The 19,489-nt window shown below is 34.0% G+C and overlaps 1 protein-coding gene across 2 annotated transcripts in view; it reads right to left on the bottom strand.

Moving 5' to 3' along the window:
- Window positions 1-19,489, bottom strand: part of LOC111613277 (BAG family molecular chaperone regulator 2-like) — a 51,721-nt gene continuing 32,232 nt past the window's right edge. For both annotated transcript variants that reach the window (XM_023354626.1, XM_023354627.1), the window contains exon 3: window positions 1-831. In XM_023354626.1, the coding sequence (XP_023210394.1) occupies window positions 485-831 (347 nt within the window). In that variant the 3' untranslated portion in view covers window positions 1-484. The remainder of the gene's footprint in view (window positions 832-19,489) is intronic.

Below are 19,489 nucleotides of genomic sequence, written 5' to 3'. Positions count from 1 at the left end.
CGACTTATCACAATATTTTACTCGTCTAAGCCACTTTTCAAGAATTCGCTCTCTTGAAACAGACTAGAAAATGATTGTGTGTACCTATCTCAAATGTGAAGTACCTTTGTGCTGTAGAAAAATACCAATATGATCGATAATAATTTATTTTCATTTAAACTTCTAAATTATAAACGGTGTCAGAAGAGATAGCACACACTGCATATATTTTCTTTTTGCTTTTTGTTTGTATATAAATTAATCACGAAGCAACTATTAAAATTATGTACAGCAGAGATATTAGATTTCATTTCAACTTGATTTTTAAAATATTTAATGTTTTGATTCTTGAATTGGAAAATTTTGAATATTTTCATTAAATAGTTTTGGATTTTTCTCTAATAAATGATACTGATTTTCTGAACAATTTTTTCACGAATAATAATATATATACTCAAGAAGTTATAAACTATAAAATTATTTCAACATTAAGGCGTGTTTGATGTTAGCGCCTCATCCTTTCTTCGGCGTGAAACACAGTCATCAGTAGTGATTCTAATCGCTTCCGTGTTTTCTTCTGATCGTCTGCCGTGCATTCGATAATCGCCGCCTGAAACCTCTGATCTATATTTCCACGTGATTCCGATAAACAAGCGTTTAGATATTCCTGACATGTCCGTTTGGCACTATCCACATCGACACGAAATTTGACAAGCAAATCGTCGATGTACTGATTAACTTGCTCTAATGCTTTTTTCTGAATTTCGTTTCTTGGCGTAGTGACCGTAACTTCCACCGTAAGGGTACGTGACCTTAGTCGGTCTGCAGTTATTTCTATTTCTTCCCTTTCACCTAAAATAATATAAAATGAAAAGCATTTTGATATAATATAAATCTAAAATTAGCATCTTTATTCTGATCATGTAATTATATTTAGAGATTGTTATTAATTTAAATTTCATAAATACTTCCCAATATTGCTGATTAAAAATTCTTAAATTAGCAAAAAAATAAAAAAAAAACAAACTAATAAAATTAGAAATAAAACCATTTATGAATATAAGATATTTAATAAATAATACAAAGTCCAAAAATGTTTGGAAAAAATTAACTGATAAATGAAAAAATGAATAATGAAGATTAAAATGAACAAATTCTGCTTGTATAAAAACACTTTCTTAAAACAAGAAAACTTTAATTTGTTGATACCAGGAAGCGTCATAAATAAATTGAAACCATTTGAATTTCACTAGCATCTATTGTTATTAAAAGACACACATTATTTAATTAATATAAATATAATTATGGTAATACTTCTATAAAATTACAATGAAATCCAGGTTTAGTAGACACCTGTACTTAGTATACAGAATGTCCAATTCCAAACATAGGACTATTAAGGTATTTTTACTTTAAGTGGGCATTATATTTTGCAGACAATGGGCAAAAATTTCTACCCTTCTTATTCTCTAAAACTTCTTTTAAGCAGACCGTACATCATTTCATGGGTCTTTAAACTTCTCAAATGAAGATTTTACAGTTTTAGATAGTATTTTGATAATCTTTGCTTCAAACATTTGTAAATTGATTGTAATACAGTATATCACTATTAACCTACTTCGCGTTGAATTTTCATCGACATTAAGCCTAACAAACATTTTTTTAAAATAATAATCGTCACTTTTGTATCATTAAAAATTAGAAAATTAAGCCTCGTTTAAATGCTGGATCCCTTTCATGGTCGAGCCAATGTTGCCAGCTAAAACAAGTAAAAATACTATTAAAGTAGCCAAGACATAGCCAAATATTGTAGCACCACATCACTAGCGGACATTTGAATTTGCCGACTAGAACGTGGTCGGTTAACTGATGTGACGGTTGATCAAGGGTCGGATAATCAATGCTCTACTGTACTCATATTTGCCAAAAAATATCACTGTATTTTATGCAAAGTGAAGCCTCTGACAGAGATCAGAAGTAGTGGGATTTCTTTTAAATGCAGAGTTTGATCAAATAAGCCTCTACAAATATGTTTCATTAATCCAAAAGCAAAAAACAAAACAGTGATTACTCTATTTTTATTTTTTTTTAAAACAACCATCCTACTTTTAGTTTTCAGTGTCACTGCCTAAAATCATTCCCTTTATAAATCTCTTAAGGGATTTATAAAAAGAATGATCTTAGCACTAAGGTAATTGCACAAGCAATGGCAAGTGAAGGATATGTAAGTTTAGAGAAATGTTTTAATTACCTATGTGAAATATTGTAAATTTTCTAATTCATGTTTATTCTATACAAGTTTAATTGTTTAAATATGATGAGAATTTTTCTATTGATTTATATAAATCTCAATGTAATTAACCACAAAAAAACTAAGTCATTTTAATTGTAGATATTATTGTTGGAAAAATTTTTTAGAATATTGTTGTAATTTTATAAATCTTGTTTTAGCACCTCATTGATGTAAACCCACTGAGAAGGGACCTTAAGGTCCAAAACACAAGCATAGTATGTACAGGTGAAATACCAGGTGAACAATAAAAATTATTTTTTTCGAATAAGCTGAATAAGTTTTCCTCAATTTGCAGAAACTGAACACCAGTACAATAAGTCCTAGTAGACATTTATATAATAAATTGTACAGTACATAATAAGGACACAAAGGCATATGAATTAAATTTTTTATCATTTAAAAATTTTTGTAAAGACCGGAACAAGTAATAATACAAGGGTGCCAGATCTGGCGAATATAGTGGGTGATGTAGCACATCCCATCAAAGCTGTAACAGCTTCTGACCAGATACCAAACTTGTGTGAGGTCTAGCATTATCACAGTGAAACACTGTATCTTTACTGTTGATCAATTCTGGCCTTTTCTGTTTGATAACAACATACAATTTGTCCAGTTGATGGCAGTACACTTTCAAATCAATTGTGGAATTGTCTGGTAGAAGCTAAAAAAAAAGTTTCCGTAAAATCCCAAACAGAGAGCATCACTTTTTTTTTTTTTATGAATATCGGCTTTCAAAGTGCTTTGAGCCGGCTCATCTTTCCTACTCCATGATCTCTTCCATTTTACATTGTTATAAACAATCCATTTTTCATTGCCAGTTATGATTTGCTTCAAAAATAGATCATTTTCTTGATGTTTGAGAAGCAAATCACAGATGTCAATGTGACAGAGTAAATCTTTTTTTTAATTAAGAACATGTGGAACCTATATATCAAGTTTGAAACGATACCAAGTGATCATAAATGGTTGAATTCAACAAATTTAATCTCTTAGCAATTTCTCATGTTACTATTTGACAGTTTGCTTCAATCAATACCTTTATTTTGTCTTCATCAGCTTCAACTGGCCTTCCAGAACATAGTGCATCTTCAATATCAAAATTGTCAGAATGAAATTTTGCAAACCAGTTTTGGCACTGTCATTCTGTCAACACATCATCTCCATACACATCACACAATTTTTTCTTGCTTGAACAGCATTTTTATCTTTTTGGTAATAAAAAAGTAAAATATGCCAAAAATGCTGCTTTTGATTTTCCATATTTGATGGGACACCAAAAACAAAAAAAAAAAAACAACTAGACAGAATGAAACAAAATTTTTACAAATAAGCCTTGAAATGTCAGCTGTCAAAATATATAATGACAATATAGTTTAAAATAAAGTTGGCATGTAAAAATACAACTAAACAAGAGAAGAACAAACTATCACACAGGCGTTAATTATGTATAAATATTGTTATACAGTTGTCCCTCTATAGTCCGATGTTTTTTAATCCGACATGCTCAGTAGTCCGACGCACCTCCCATCAAGGTACCCGTCCCCGTTATGTGTCTGCTTGCACAGAAGCATGTTGCAATGTGAATCTCCCCATCCTATTTTTACACAATGACACACATTTCGTGTGTTTTATGTGAGCAGTTCTGTTCGAACAGTTGGAGTAGAGAATATTGTAAGTTATTGCTAGCAAAACAATGCGAAATATGTAATTATTTTCGGTAATCCGGACACTTTTGGTAATCTGACACACCTTTGGTCCCATACCTGTCAGATTATCAAGGGACAACTGTATTTGCAAGCACTTTCGACATGCTATAAAATGTCAAAAGTACTTGCTATAAAAATACAACTTATTTCTCTGGTGGTAATAAACAAAATTACTTTCCGAACAACCCAATACTACCAAACCTTCACCCATAACATGCGTCAAATTTGCCATCCACTAGATAAAATACTCCAGAAAGACTGAAAATGACAGTGGTTGAACAAATGCCAACAAGCCTTCCAGCACATCAAGGACATTCTCAAGTCAGATTTACTTCTCACTCCCTATGATCCGATGCCCCACATCATTGTTGCATCCGATGAGTCAAGCCTGGGCTTGGTACAGTCATCCAACACTGCCTACCTGACAAATCAATCAAGACCATTGCTCACTCTTCTCAAGCACTCACTAAAGCCAAGCCAAACTATAGTCAAATTGAAAAAGAGGGTCTTGCACTCATCCTTGCTATTCCAAGTTCCACAAGATGATTTACGGACAACCCTTCACTCTTCTCACAGACCACAAACCTCTCCTTGCCATCTTCAGCAACAAGAAACGTATTCTGATACACACTACCAACCATTTGCAGTGTTGGGCAACGATTCTTCTTAGATACAACTTCAAGATCAAATATCAAAAAACTACCAAATTCAGACTAACAGATGCCTTGTCACGCTTCATCTCCACTGAATCATTAAAGGATGAAGAAACAGTGGTGGCAACCATCTAAGCCAATATGGACCTTACAGCCATGTCATCCCAACTTCCAGTAACCTTTGACAAACTGTGCAAGCAAACAAAAAAAGGATCAACTCCTTCAAATGATCAGGCAGTATATCTCTTCAAAGTGCCGAATGTTGACTTGCTTTGAGAATCCTCCAACTGGGCTCAAATTCAGCAATTCTACTATCGATGTGATCAGTGGTGATATTCGAAATATTTAACAAAGGGTTCGCTAACAGAAACTTTTTCCTTAACCTAACCCCAAGCCCGAGATAACTCGAGCAAGTTACATAGCGTTACATAAAACTCAGGCGTTTGGTCCCCCTAAAAGTTTTGTTTTTTTTTGGCTTTTTGGAATGTTTTTTAAGTCTCAAAATTTTTTCCCGCGCGAAAAAATTTTATCGCGATTTTAATTTACCTTTAATGACGCACGATTCACACTTAATTGCTTTTTAATTGGAGTTTGATATCAAATTTCATTCATTCTAAAGTTGTAGCGCACGCCTACTATAAACCTATTGCCTCCCGAGACTTCTATGAGAATGTCCCGGAAAATCGGACTCCAGCTGTGTTCAAGGTCATCCAGCTGTTTAAACAATGACTCATCAGCGTAAGATTTCACAGAAAGACGAGACAAAGGAAAATAAAATCTGAAGCTTTTTCTTCAAAATTAACGCATTTCTTTCGTTTTTTCAGTTTTAAGTATTTTTTATGTTTAATTACATTAATATCAAAAATTGCTAGAGTCCCAAGGAGTTAATTGCTTTCCCTATGACTTTTTCTCAAGAAAAAACTTTTTAAATCGTTTATTTTATCATTAGGTATTATTATAATAAGAGACAGATGTCATTGTTTCTCGAAATACAATATCTTTTTTATTTCGCTGTCGATAGCCGGACACGTGTTCCGCAGCCATCTTGTATTTTCTCGCGCGCGTGGGATTGTGAGATCTCTCATATGACTGGACCTAGTTTCAAGAACTCTCTTGAGTCGATCCTGATTAAACCTCGTTTCAGTCGAGATTGAAACGGTCGATGGAGGTTGCACCAAGGCGAACGGAGTATAAGGCTCTAGTTTAGTAGTGTTACAGAGTATAATATGTATATTTTAATATATTTTTTAAAAGAAACAAAACCGCTGAGAAATGTTACGTGTGTTTAACAACGGGTTCGGAAAACTTTGAAAATGTTAACAACAGGTTCGGCCGAACCTGTGCAAACCCACTGAATATCACCACTGGATGTGATGAACTCAGCATCAAAGAGAGATGTCTCCTCTACAACTAATGCATTATGATCCCCCTGGTACTACAACATAGGGTGTTTAAACTTCTACATCATGGACACCCCGGCATCCGGTGCATGAAATCTCTACCTCACAACTATGTTTATTGGCCAAATTTAGACCTTGACATCAAGTCAACCATATGACAATGCTCTCCATGTATTGTAGCAGTCAAACAACCAGTAACTTTCAAACTATTCTCTTGGCCAAAACTTGCTACCACATAGCTGCCCACATCAACTACACAGGACCTTTCTAGGACCATAGTTTTCTCATCATGGTGGATACCTATTCCGAGTATCAAGAAATCATCAGCATGGACAAAACTATGTCTTTTGCAATGATCAGCATGCTGCAGAAACTCCTTATTTGTCACGGACTGCAAGAAGTTCTTGTCAGTGATAATGGAATGCAGTTCAGCTCATACAAATTCAAAAGATTCTGTGGCCAACACAAAATCAAGCCCATCTTTTCATTGCCTTACCATCCTCAATCCAATGGGCAAGCAAAATGATTCGTTGACATGCTGAAGCAAGCACTCAAGTTAAAAGGGAAGGAAAATATAAAACATGCTTTGGACATATTTCTGGAGACTTATTAACTAAATCCAAATTTTACTCTACCAGATAACAAATTTCCAGCCAAACTCTTCTTTGGACAAAGGATTCAAACATCTCTCAACCTATTGTTGCTGCAAAAATATCCAACAGAACACGACATCAAAATGGCAATTCAACCACAAGCATGGAACGTGGGAGCAAAATTTCGAACTAAAGAGTTTGTCTTCACATGACATTGATGCTCTCAAAATTGACAGCCAGGAACAATTAAGCACAAAACCTGAAATACTATATACAAAGTGGAAATGACTAATGGATCGGCTCAACAATTTTACATCAGCCAACTCATATGGAGACAATCTTCTTGACTGCAGCCAAAGAGTGACCCATTACTGTCATCACAGAAACCTTCTCCATTCCAATATGTCCCACTCCGATTCCAGAATTAGAGCATCAAGTTGAGAGACCAGCCCAGCAGGACAATGAGTCCCTGCCATTTGTGAAACCATTTGCTGTCAAAGAAATGCTGCCTGAGAATTTAGCACCACAGCCTCTGCATTGATCAATCCTCACTGGGATCCTAACCAGACAGCTTCAAACCAACCCTTCTTGAAAGAACTATTACACTGCATAAACTTCCAATGCATTCAGTTTTTTTCCCTTCTTAAAAGAGGAGGTGCTGGGTCAGTTGTTTTTGCACATGTGAAAACATAATGACTGATGTGGTTACACTTACATGTGGACATGAGATTCGGGGATATCTTTCGTTTGGATCAGTTGAATGAGCAGGACATGACCAGTCCAGTCTGGACCGTTATAACCAACCAACTTGTAGTTCTTTGTGAAAGATTAAATGGGAATTTCACAATTAAAGATCTTTACACCGTAAGATCCTAACAGAAAATAATCAAAACTAATCCCAATCTATGATAGCTTTTCTTTTGAGTTTGTAATTTAGATTGTGATAAACATAGATTTAATGTACAGACTAATGCTTTTACATTTCTTTTGTAGGGTAGTCTAGAATAAATTGAATATGAATCTATAGAATAAGTTAAAAGTATTACATGAACCTATTATACTTTTATAGTAAAATACTCATTTCAATTAAATTAACAGTTAATTATATACTGGTATAATTATAACATGTATGTATACAGGTATAATCAGAATTCCTGAAAGAATTTCAATAATTTTACATGCAGATATCCCTCATATAACATCATAGTTATGTTCTGAAAAAGTGCCATGTTACACAAAACAAAGGACTAATACAAAACAGTTATGTTCTAGAAGTTAGCAAAAAGTTTACTATTCTTTTTCATTACTAAGAGAAATATGTTTATCAAAACAAATGATAATTTATTTCCAATCAATAATTAAATAACAATCACAATTAAAAGTACTGTATTACACATTAATATTCATTTTAGTTGAACAAGGGCATTTTCTTTTTACAAAGTATAGTTGTGGTCTCAGCTTTTTTGTCAATCTTGATCAGAAATATCAGGAACGTTTTCAATTTTTTTATTTTTAGCATAAACAGTTTTTATGGATGAAGAAATAAAAATATGTTATTAATCAAAATTTCTACTAGCAAGTTGCATTTGTTTGGTCAAGAATCAAGCAACTTTTCTCCAGAATTTGTGTTCAAATACCAAATTGTTCAAGTACTGAGATACAGCCATATTTTGTTTGTCATTTTTACAAACTAAGTAATCATTCATAGGTAAGTAATACCCATGGCTGGATCATTGCGTAGACAAATGAGACAAATGTCTAGGGCCTGGTCAAACTGTCTATTTTGAAAAGATTTGTAAATAAGATAGTTTACCTTTCTGTTGGATAATAGTATATAATAAACAAAAATATATTGCTTTTTATATGGTTATTGTGAATTCTAAAATCTAAAGAAAATGTATGCGGGTTGTTCAAAAAGTTCCCAAACTTTTTGAATAGCATGCCTCCAGTTGGTTATTTTTTAATTCACTTGGAAGCGTTGTGTCCACAGAAACCTCCCAAGTAACCTCCTTCAACCCGTTTGTTGATATCTTGTTTTCGTGATTAGTTACAGCTGTTTATGTGAAGTCGTGTTTGTGGGATTCGGCGAAAAATCGGATCCGCGGAAATCAGCTCTTTGAAAGAACAGCGTTGTTCTGTGAAATTCTGTGTGAAACTCGGAAAATCCTTTATGGAAACTTCTCACGGGTGGGTGAAACAGCCCCCGCCCCAAAAAGCTCGACAAGTTCGCTCAAATGTTAAGGTGATGTTGACTGTTTTTTTTCTCGGTGCAAAGGGGGTTGTGCATCATGAATACCTACCTACAGGCCAGACAATCAACACGGAGTACTACCTGGTGTTATGAATCGCCTAAGAGACAAAATCAGGCGAAAACGGCCCAAACTTTGGAGGAGTGGCAAGTGGTTCTTTCACCAAGACAACGCGCCGGCTCATTTGTCCCTCAGAACACGAGTTTTTGGCCAAAAACAAGACCGCTGTGCTTCCCCACCCACCCTACTCACCTGACCTGGTCTCATGTGACTTTTTCCTGTTCTCCAACAAACTAAAAAATGCACTGAAAGGAAAAACATTTGCCACCATTCCAGAGATAGAAAAAAAAACGACGGAGGAGCTTATGAGCGTTCCGGAAAAAGTGTTCCAGGACTGTTTCAAAAAGTGAAAGTGTATATGCTGCAGAGGAGACTACTTTGAAGGGGAACCTGACAAATAAATTGTATATGAAGTATTTTTTTTTTTTGTAATAAATAAAGTTTGGGAACTTTTTGAACAACCCTCGTATTCTTATGTTTCTTCTTATTGAAAGTAAAACTCCCACTAATTTAGAATATTCTTTATAGTGACAAGAATAATATTAACTATATGTATTCTTAAATCCTGTGAAATATTGTTAAATAATTTTGCTTTTATTTTTTATAAAGCAGCTGCAGTGTCCATATGCAATTTAATAGAAATAATAGTAACAAGATTTATTAATTGAAAGAGCCGGGAGGGGACCCAGAAGAAAATGTCTAGGGCCCCAAAGTGGGTTAATCCGGCCCTGGTAATACCTATCATTAAAAAACAGATTAACAACACTTACCTAAATAAACCAGCAACGAGTTGCTAAACTTTTCTAGCAACATTTAAAATTTTGGTGACACCATCTTTTATCATATTTTATTTAAAAACTTTTTATATTTTTAACTATTATAAAATGAGAAAAACTTAATTTTGAAGGTAGGCATGAGTTTTATAAAATACTAGCAAATGAGCTCAGCATTGCTCAGTCAAATGATTTGGATGATTTGGTAAATATTGTATGTTTGGAAATTAAATTATTACTATCAAAATCAAGAAATTGCATCTAAAATAGTACAGTAGAAGCCGTTCCTCAGGTTAAGCCTTAATCTTTTCCCTCTCCCCTGCAGGAGGTAATTTCAAAAAATCCCTTCTTAGTGTGCGTTTTTATGATGTACAGGTAACCCCCATATAACACGGGAGTTATGTTCCAAAAAATTGCTGTGTTATGCGAATCCGTGTTATACGAAACAAAGAACTAGTACAAAAAGGGGGGTTAGGTTCTAAAAATTAAAAACATGCTATTATATTTTCATAATTAAGATAAATATCTTTATTAAAATTTTATTAAGTGATACATATTAATATAAATTAAACAATGCTTTCTTTGTCATCACTAAGCACTATTAACAGAGGGCATTTTGTTTTTGGCAAGATATTCTTATCCTCTGAGCATATTTCTGCATTATCTTCAGATCCATGCTCTAGCTTCTGCAAAAAATATGCTATTTTAGATTGCTTGCTTTTAGTTAAAAGATCTTTATAAATTTCCTTATATGGTGCTAAGCACTTATGAAAAATAAAGCAAGTATGGAATAAGAAAAAATGTCTGGCAACACCAAAATCAGAAGTGTTGAGATCTGGCAACACTGAAACAAGTTTTGCCAAGGACCACATGTATTGACAGAAGACGGAAAAAGAAAATTTACATATTTAAGTACTAATAGTTCACAAAAGTAATATTTTCTGTGAACTATTAGTACTTAAGTATGTAAAAATTTATTACATTTCATGTTGTACAAAGGTTTTACTCAATTCTCGAACTGTATTAGAGTGAATCTGTGCTACAGAAGTGCCATGTTATACGGGGGTTACCTGCACCCCGTGTACCAAATTTCACCTCATTAGGTTCAGCAGTTTGCTCTGGGTGATGATGAATCAGTCAGTCAGTCAGGACATGTAATTTTATATATATAGATTGTAAATACCAATAATGAGTAAAATCATCAATAAGTCCAATCCTACTGGAAATACACACAATCCCCATTATCTTCTCAGCTCTTGACCTTTAACCACCAAAATTTAACAGCACCAATCAATATTCCTAATAAACAAACCTCCCTGTAAAATTTCAGAAATTTTCAACTAAAAGCACAGGAGTTATTAATTAAGATTCAAACAGGGTGAACAAATCATGCCACCCACACACAAATTTTTTTGCATTTCTTGATGTTTCAAGAAGTCCTAAGTCCAAAAATCTGGGGAGTCATTTTTTGCCAGTTTGCCATACTTTCCCTCTGTTATAACAGCCAGAAAAGTAAAATGTTTAAATAAACTTTACTAAATACAAAGATTAATCTACGAAAAGAAAACAGTGACAGTCTGAAAGTAACGACGACAACTCCTGGTTGATAGGAAAGTTAAGACAAAGGAAAAAAAGATTGAGCTATCAGTTTTCATTAAAGTAAACCTAACAAAAAGCACAAAATAATTTGAAAAAATTTCAATATTCTAGAATCCACAGGCAAATTTGAGACAACATGCATGCTTACTTGAATAAAAGAAATGTTGAATAACAAAGTTTACACTTAAAATTGTGAAATTTCATATGGAGAATTTCCAAAACCATGTTAGAGTGAAACCAGAATGCATGTCGTACGGAGGATTCCCTAATGTTCAAATCATGTTGTAGAAATAGTGTTGTATGAGGGATACCTGTATGTATTCTTAAAGTACTTCACTATCAAATATTGGTCTGTTCTTAGAACAGTGTGCATTTTCATGTCAATTTGATATCATTATGTCAGTTTTACAATGAAAAATTCCAAAGAATGACATTGAATTTATGTAAAAATAATATAAAAATAAAACAAGGGCAAGAAATTAGAAAGAAAAAAGAAAAAGAAGATAAAATAGTCCCAATAACTGAAATATGGGAAGAAACACATTTGAAAGAAAATAGAGAAGACTACAGAAAAATTCAATTTTTAAAGTACATAGGCAGTTTTTTTCCAACCTCTGATGGTCCATAAAACAAAGACAAATGTAAATAACACAATGAATTTATTACCAAAAGTTAGGTACAAACATGGTTACTTTACGACGTAATCACCGTGACGTAATCACCGTTGTCATATCTGTGGACAAGCTTTGCAATCTCCTCTCTCTTCATAGAATGTTACTGCCAGTGACTTGAGATAGGCCTTAACATTTTGAAGATTGTCATTAGTCTCGAACTTCTGCCCTCCTAGCCACGTTTTTACTTCAGGAAAGAGGTGGAAGTCACTCAAAGCTAAATCGGGGCTATATGCTGGGTGTATAAAAAGTTTCAAGCTGGGTGAAAGTCTGAAAGATGGAAGTCTTCATATACCTTTAATGTGTAAAGACTTCTACCTCTTTCCTGTTTAAACGTTCGATTCAGCACCACACACAGTCCTCAGAAAAACAGCATACAAAGGTACCAGTGCTGCCAGCTAAAACACACACACCAACAAAAAAATATTGGAGTAGCCCAAGATATAGCCAAAGATTGCAGTGCCACAGCACTAGCGAAAATTTAAATTTGCCGACTGGAATTCTTTCGGTTAACCGATGTTTCGGATAACTGACTTTCGGATAAACAACGCTCTACTGTATTTACAGATCACATTTAAATTGAGAAATTTTAAACAATTATAGAAGAGAATACATACTTGGAATAATCTTTGAACTGAAGATTTCAATAGACCATAAGTTTGAAAAAAGATGTGAGGACAGAACTAATATTCCAAAACTAAGCTGTTGCAAAAGATTTTTAAAACACATTCCAAAAAATAACAACAATGTTCCTAGAAGAGGTCAGAACTATTCAAATCAAAACCAACTGTTGATGATGGGCAAAAAGTCTGAAAGGTTAGAGTAATTTTAAAAAGAAGTCCATAAAGTGGATTAGTGGAAAGTGAGTTTGTTGTGATGGAGAGTACGGTCTGATGTGCTAAATGTTAAGGCGGCTATACACGATGGGTTAATCCTTTGAGGCTGCCTGGCCTTGAGGAACTTCAGAATTTCCTATCGCTCACAAACAAAGAAAACCTCTCAGCAGAGGGTGGGGCAGCTTGCCCCAGGCGCCACTGGCAGAGGGGAGCCAAATGGTTTCCAAGAAAAACAAAATTTGTTTATGGAGGGGGAGGGGGCGCCAATATAGTGTCGCGGCCCGGGTGCAGTTATGTTCGCTACGTTATTGTGTTTATTATTACGCCACTGATGTTTATTGGCAACAAATTCTATTAAAACTCGCGGGAAAAAAGTATGCATAGAAGTCTATGGTGTAAATAGTAGTAGTAGTGGTTTGGGTAGCACTGATCACAAAATTAATTTTTCATACGAATAATTTTTTAATGGAATTATTTCAGATCACAAAATTAATTTTTCAAGAGAAATCTTGGGCTATAGATTATGTTAAAAAGCATCAATTATCAGCGAAAGACAATGGCAAGTCGATTTTACTACCAAAAAAATTCATGGATTAAATTTTATAGACGAATATATATTAATAATTCTCAACCACATCCGATATTAGTACAAATTGTAAACATTATTATCGCAAATTAATTTTATAATTTAATAATTAAAAAGAATTTATTAAACTTTGTCTTATTTTAAGTTGTCATGTTTTAATTTACTTGGATATTAAAACAATAAATTTTTTAAAATGTAGAAGAAAATGATAAAGAGTATCGAGATGTTTTATGAAAACGGAAGAAATGAATTGAGAAGTTTTCTAAATATTAAAATTATTTATAATTTTAATTTACTCAAGAAATTTTTGATCCGAAAATAATTTATAACCTGAAAAATTAATTTATTAGGTTATAAATAATAAAAGTTAATAAGGTTATAGAAAATAATTCTTCCAAACATTCACGAGACATTGTTCTCACACACGTTTAGGTCGGCCTGCGCAGTCTGACACTGCGCCAGGAAAATCAAATGGTTTTTCAATTCTACTCAGGTGGTCGGTACAGGTCGCCGAAGCTGTTAAATTGTCCCCCATAAACTACCAAGAATTATAAAGGTCAGGCATGCATGATTACTCCTTTGAGGATTAACCTAACGAATATGGGCGATTCTACTCAGGTGGTCGGTACAGTTCGCCGAAGCTGTTAAATTTTCCCCCACACACTTCCAGGAATGACTCAAAATCAGGCATGCATGGTTACTCCTTTGAGGATTAACCCATCGCCTTTAAGCATATAATCTCTGTTGCTATGCTTTTGATTAACAGCATTAATTAACTTTGAGGTTTTCCACTGAAGTGATATCTCTAAAATCATAACGCTTCTTTCGTTCTGCTGATGCTTCACACATTGATGATTAAGCATAGTACAATAATATCTGACCAGGTAAGTACAAGTTATCTTGGCCACCAGAAAAAATTATTTTTGTCTAAGACTATTATATTAAAATTGATATTCTAATGATAATGCTAGGCATTCCTGTTCATGCCTGGGGTCACAGTTCCTTCAATATTTTTCAGTAGTTACAATCTTTCAGTTGTAAAATCCAGTAAAAGGCAGTATACATTTAGAGATAAGGATTCCTGAAGACAATAACTTAATACAAGCCAATTTTATCTGATCACTTTCACTTTTCACAACAAACATCTCATATTCCAACTTTCTGGATAGGTGGTCATCCAAGTTTCTCTTCTGTTCTGCCATTGTGGTTACAGATGATGTTGATATTAGTCTTACTGGAAATATCTGTCACTTCCTCCACCTTTTACACACCATGAGAATTCTTATACAAGAGTATAAAATAAATTTTTTCTGTCTACTAGTACGTATTTTCTATTATCAGGACTTATTAGACTAGCTTTACAGATACGGCAAAAGTTTCACATATCAGAAATTTGTTTTATTTAATATACCTGCATCATGTCTTTGTAAGTTCCTACTAATATTCACCAGTATGCTCAATGTTGGTAACTTTATGTCTTCTATTTTACATTTTTTCAAATACCATATTTCAGATTTTAATTTTTCTATTTCTTTCTCCATGTTTCCTGTTCTTTGCATTCATTGCAAACCAAGGACATTGAGGCATATTAATTTAACAATATTTTTAATAATATATTAGCCAAAATTCTGGTGAATCGGAGAATGCAAAGAACAGGAAACATGAAGAAAGAAATAGAAAAATTAAAAACAGAAATATGTTATTTGAAAAAATGTAAAATAGAAGACATAAAGTTACCGACATTGAGCATACCGGTGAGTATTAGTAGGAACTTACAAAGACATGATGCATATATTAAATTAAACAATTTTCTGATCTGTAAAACTTTGTTGCAGTATCTGTAAAGCCAGTCTAATAAGTCCTGATAATAGCAAATACGTACTAGTAGACGGAAAAAATTTATATTATAATAAATCAAGGACATTGAGGCATATTAATTTAATCTTATACAAAAGCTTCACTTATGAATGAACTTTGTCAAAATTTATTCTGATGCACAGAACCCAATCCAATCCACACTAGAGAGGTTGAGGCGCACGTTTTAAACGTGTAAACGTGTACGTGTGACGTTCGGCGCCGCTTTCCCGTAAGCCTAAAAGTTTGACAATGGTGTTTGGATAGTCGGTGGAATCACGCTCGACATTCCAAACACCATCGTCAAACTTTTAGGCTTACGAGAAAGCGGCGCCGAACGTCACACGTACACGTTTACACGTTTAAAACGTGCGCCTCAACCTCTCTATTATTTCCACAAATATGATGATAATATGTTTGGCAGAATCTGATAATGCACCCCAGAAGGTTATTACCAGTGGAAGAATTTCTGGCCACACTTTTCATAAGAATCCCATGGAAGGATACAGATATTTCAAAACAACTTTCAGAACATCACAACCAATCTACTTGTCAGCTGTATCTAACAAGGGGACCTTCGGTCTCGGAAATTCAGTTAGGAGTGAGACTTTGCATGGTCATCCATAAGAGTAAGCATATTTGTCTATCTGTTTTCTTTTTAAAAACTTTTTAACAACTTACTCTGTCTGTCCAAATAAAGTAACTCAAGTTTCACTCACCTCAATTACTGATCTAGTTGAAACTTTGCATAAGTAACAACTGAACCAATATTCAGCAGAATTAGTATATATAATATAGTAACAGAATTCTTAGCAGTCCAGGTGTTTATTCCTGAATTATGCATAAGTACATGGTGTTCAAAAAGTATCGGACCTTTCGTCGGCAAAAATAAATTTATTGACTTTGAGGTACAAAACCCTAATCCCCTTCAAAGTAGTCTCCTTGGTAATGTATACACTTCTCCCAGCGTTCCTGCCATTGCTAGAAACACTGCTGGAACGCATCTTTTGGAATGGCCATCAGCTGGTCCGTCGGATTCCGCACGATGTCTTCTCTTGACTAAATTCGGGTTCCTTTTAGCGTCATTTTCAGTTTGGGAAATAGCCAAAGGTCACATGGAGCCATGTGGGGAGAGTACGGAGCATGACAAACCACAGGACCGTTTCGTTGCCAAACACAATACGTGTTTGGCAACGAAAGCCCGAATCAGATGCGCAGAATGGGCAGATGCGTTATCACGATGGAGCTGCCAAGTTTTGATCGACCACAGATCCGGTCGTTTGCGTCGCACTGTATCGGAAAGACGACGAAGGACCTCCTGGTAGTACTCCTTTGCGATGGTTTGGCCTCGTGGTGCGTACTCACGACACACCACTCCACAAGAGTCGAAAAAACTGTCAACATGACCTTTGATATTGCTGCGGACCTGCCGCGCTTTTTTTGGCCTCGAGGATCGTCCCCGAAAGCCTGCTGAATCTTGTGAATGGTTTACACTCGGGTATCGCCAAGGTTTTTGGCAAAATTTGATGTAATATTGCTGCTCACGTTGTTCAGTCATTTTCCAGCTTAGTGGAATCCGACGAGAGTGCACTACATGACCTCACTCATAGGCCGATTGCCAACGACTGATGCTTCCTGCAGGCGGAAAAAAATTCAGGGCTGTGCATGACTGTCCCCTCCACAACTCCACCAAAGGAGGCCTCTCGCGCATCATTGGTTTATGCAGAAAAAAAAAGGTATGATACTTTTTGAACAGACCACGTATACATTCCTACATCTTTTTTATTTTGCAAAAAATTAAAATTTGTAAAACACTGATAACAGATGGTGTTACACTTAGAGCAAATTTTTCCTCTTTTTAGTTGTACTGTCTACATAAAATTTTGTAACTCAATGTTTCACACATTTCCCAATTAAATGCTAAGACAAGAAGAATTTCAATAATTCAGTTACATATATTAAGCTAAAAGGTAGGAAATAAAATATTTTTGTCATTTTTGCACCATATAGTGTAAATACATGAACACTAGGCAATCTTCATTTTAAATTTATTCAATTTTTAGTTGAATTGAATAAATTTAAAATGAAGATTGCCTAGTGTTCATGTATTTACACTATACGGTGTTCAAAACAACAAAAATAATCACCGACACGGTTTCAAGAAGGTAAAATAAATAAAATATTTTTAAAAAAATGCTTTTATTCACATAAATGCACTAAAAAGTAAAAAATAAATTTTCTTCAGCTCTCACAGTATTCTTGGTATTATGTGATAAAAAATAAAAGGATATAGCATTCATGCTTAGAAATATTCTTAGTAATGCATTCTATCAATTTTTATGAACTTCCAATGAATGCTGCATAATTTTATTTTTGGTTGCATAATATCAAGAATACTGTAAAAGCTAAAGAAAGTTTATTTTTTAGTGCATTTATGTGAATGCAAAACATTTCTTTAAAACTTTTTTATACACAGTAGTCTGTAATCCAACGTACATCAAACTGGCAGGTGTTGAATTACAGCAGTTGTCGGATTACTGGATTTGGTATGTGTGTACATACTGTACTGTAAAAAACACTTTGTTCACAGGTTACTTCATCCTATATTTTAATCATGATTGTGATTGTTTTTCCCAAAATTCATGTGTAACAGACAATTAGCAACTGATAATATATACATATATCAGTCTATCTGTCACATATACAGTAAACCTCTCTATAACACGGGTTCATATAACACAGATTCATATAACATGGCGGAAAAATTGCAATAGTGTTCGTATAACACACTAAAACAGGCTCGCATAACACGATAAAACAATGAGACAGATTGTCATGGCCAACTCATGTCGCAACAGGATTGGTCAAATCTGGACCAATAGTGGACATTACACAAACCGTTGAGTTTAAACAAGCAGTGGACCTACTAAAAACCATTTATTATTTAACGGCCATAAAAATTATATTTATATTAACGATGTCTCCAAAGTTCAGCAAATTTTTTGTAGAAAAATAACTTATCAGGAAACATGCACCTGCCATTCGATGAGCTGCTCTGCGACGAAAACAAGCTTAAGCAATGGTGTCTTCGAACGGTGCGCACTCGGTAAGTAATCCTACAATTTTTGTTTATAGCATAGTTTATATGGATTATTTCCGAAAAATTATATGTGTTTTGGAAATGATGAGTCAAATTAGTCTAGAATCAATTAATTTTATGGAAGAAAATCTTTCAAACAGCCATAGCCGCTAAACTGCACACGTGACAGGCTGTGATTGGCTCATGTATTTAAGTGATTCGTACAACACAGAATTCATATAACACGGAACATATTTACCGTGTTATGGGGGGTCTACTGTACCCAAGGTCTGTATAAGAAGGTCAGGACACGCTGCCATGATTCTATGCGGCAGCGGCCATTTTGGGACTCATCGATAGAGCTCACCATACGTGGTTCTTGCATGAGTCGCTATTATTACTTATATACGTACTCAAAAACTTTAAGCAATGGGTTATTGTGTTGCACCTAATTGTAAAAGTAAGTCTACCGACGTTCGATTGTTCAGATTTCCTGCAGATAAGCAGAGGAAAGCAAAATGTAGCCTAGGCATCAACTGATGGTTCATGATGCAGTTCAAAGAGTTTATATGTTTGAAGTTTGTAACAAGTGGTCTAAACGAGTAGATACTCTTCGTGTCCATGAACGAACTATACATGGAAATTTATAAACGATATTGGCAATCCAGATATAAAGCAAATGTAATTTTTTCATTTTTCTATCTGGTGATAAAATAATTAAGCATGTAATTGTTTTAATATGACCATATTGTATTTAAAAATAAAATTATGATGGTATTGACTTATACTCTCAATATTTATGAATAAAACATTGCAAAAAATTTAGTTTAATAGTAATTTATACTTAATTCAACTTAAATAAAATTTACATTAATTTTATTGTCAGAATTTTTATTTTAAAAGACGTGATGGAAACCTAAATGTATCTAATCCTTATAATCTAGAGATTCCATAATATTTAATTGATTTTATTTATATTTAATTTTTTCGTTTGCATTTCAATAATTATTTTCCACTGATCATTCAAATCTTTTATCCTGAACATTTAAAAACAGATTTTATTTAATTAAAGTAAAATTGACTATTTAATTGTAAAAAAGAAAATTTTAGCATTATTTTGCTATGGCAACAAATATTCATATTTTGTTTGAATACATT

Source organism: Centruroides sculpturatus, unplaced genomic scaffold (genome assembly GCF_000671375.1).
Source record: "Centruroides sculpturatus isolate CEXI.00-Female unplaced genomic scaffold, Cexi_2.0 scaffold1401, whole genome shotgun sequence".
NCBI classification, from domain to species: Eukaryota; Metazoa; Arthropoda; class Arachnida; order Scorpiones; family Buthidae; genus Centruroides; species Centruroides sculpturatus.
The sequence above is the reverse complement of the archived record's forward strand: the minus strand, read 5'-3'. Positions and strand labels throughout refer to the sequence as shown.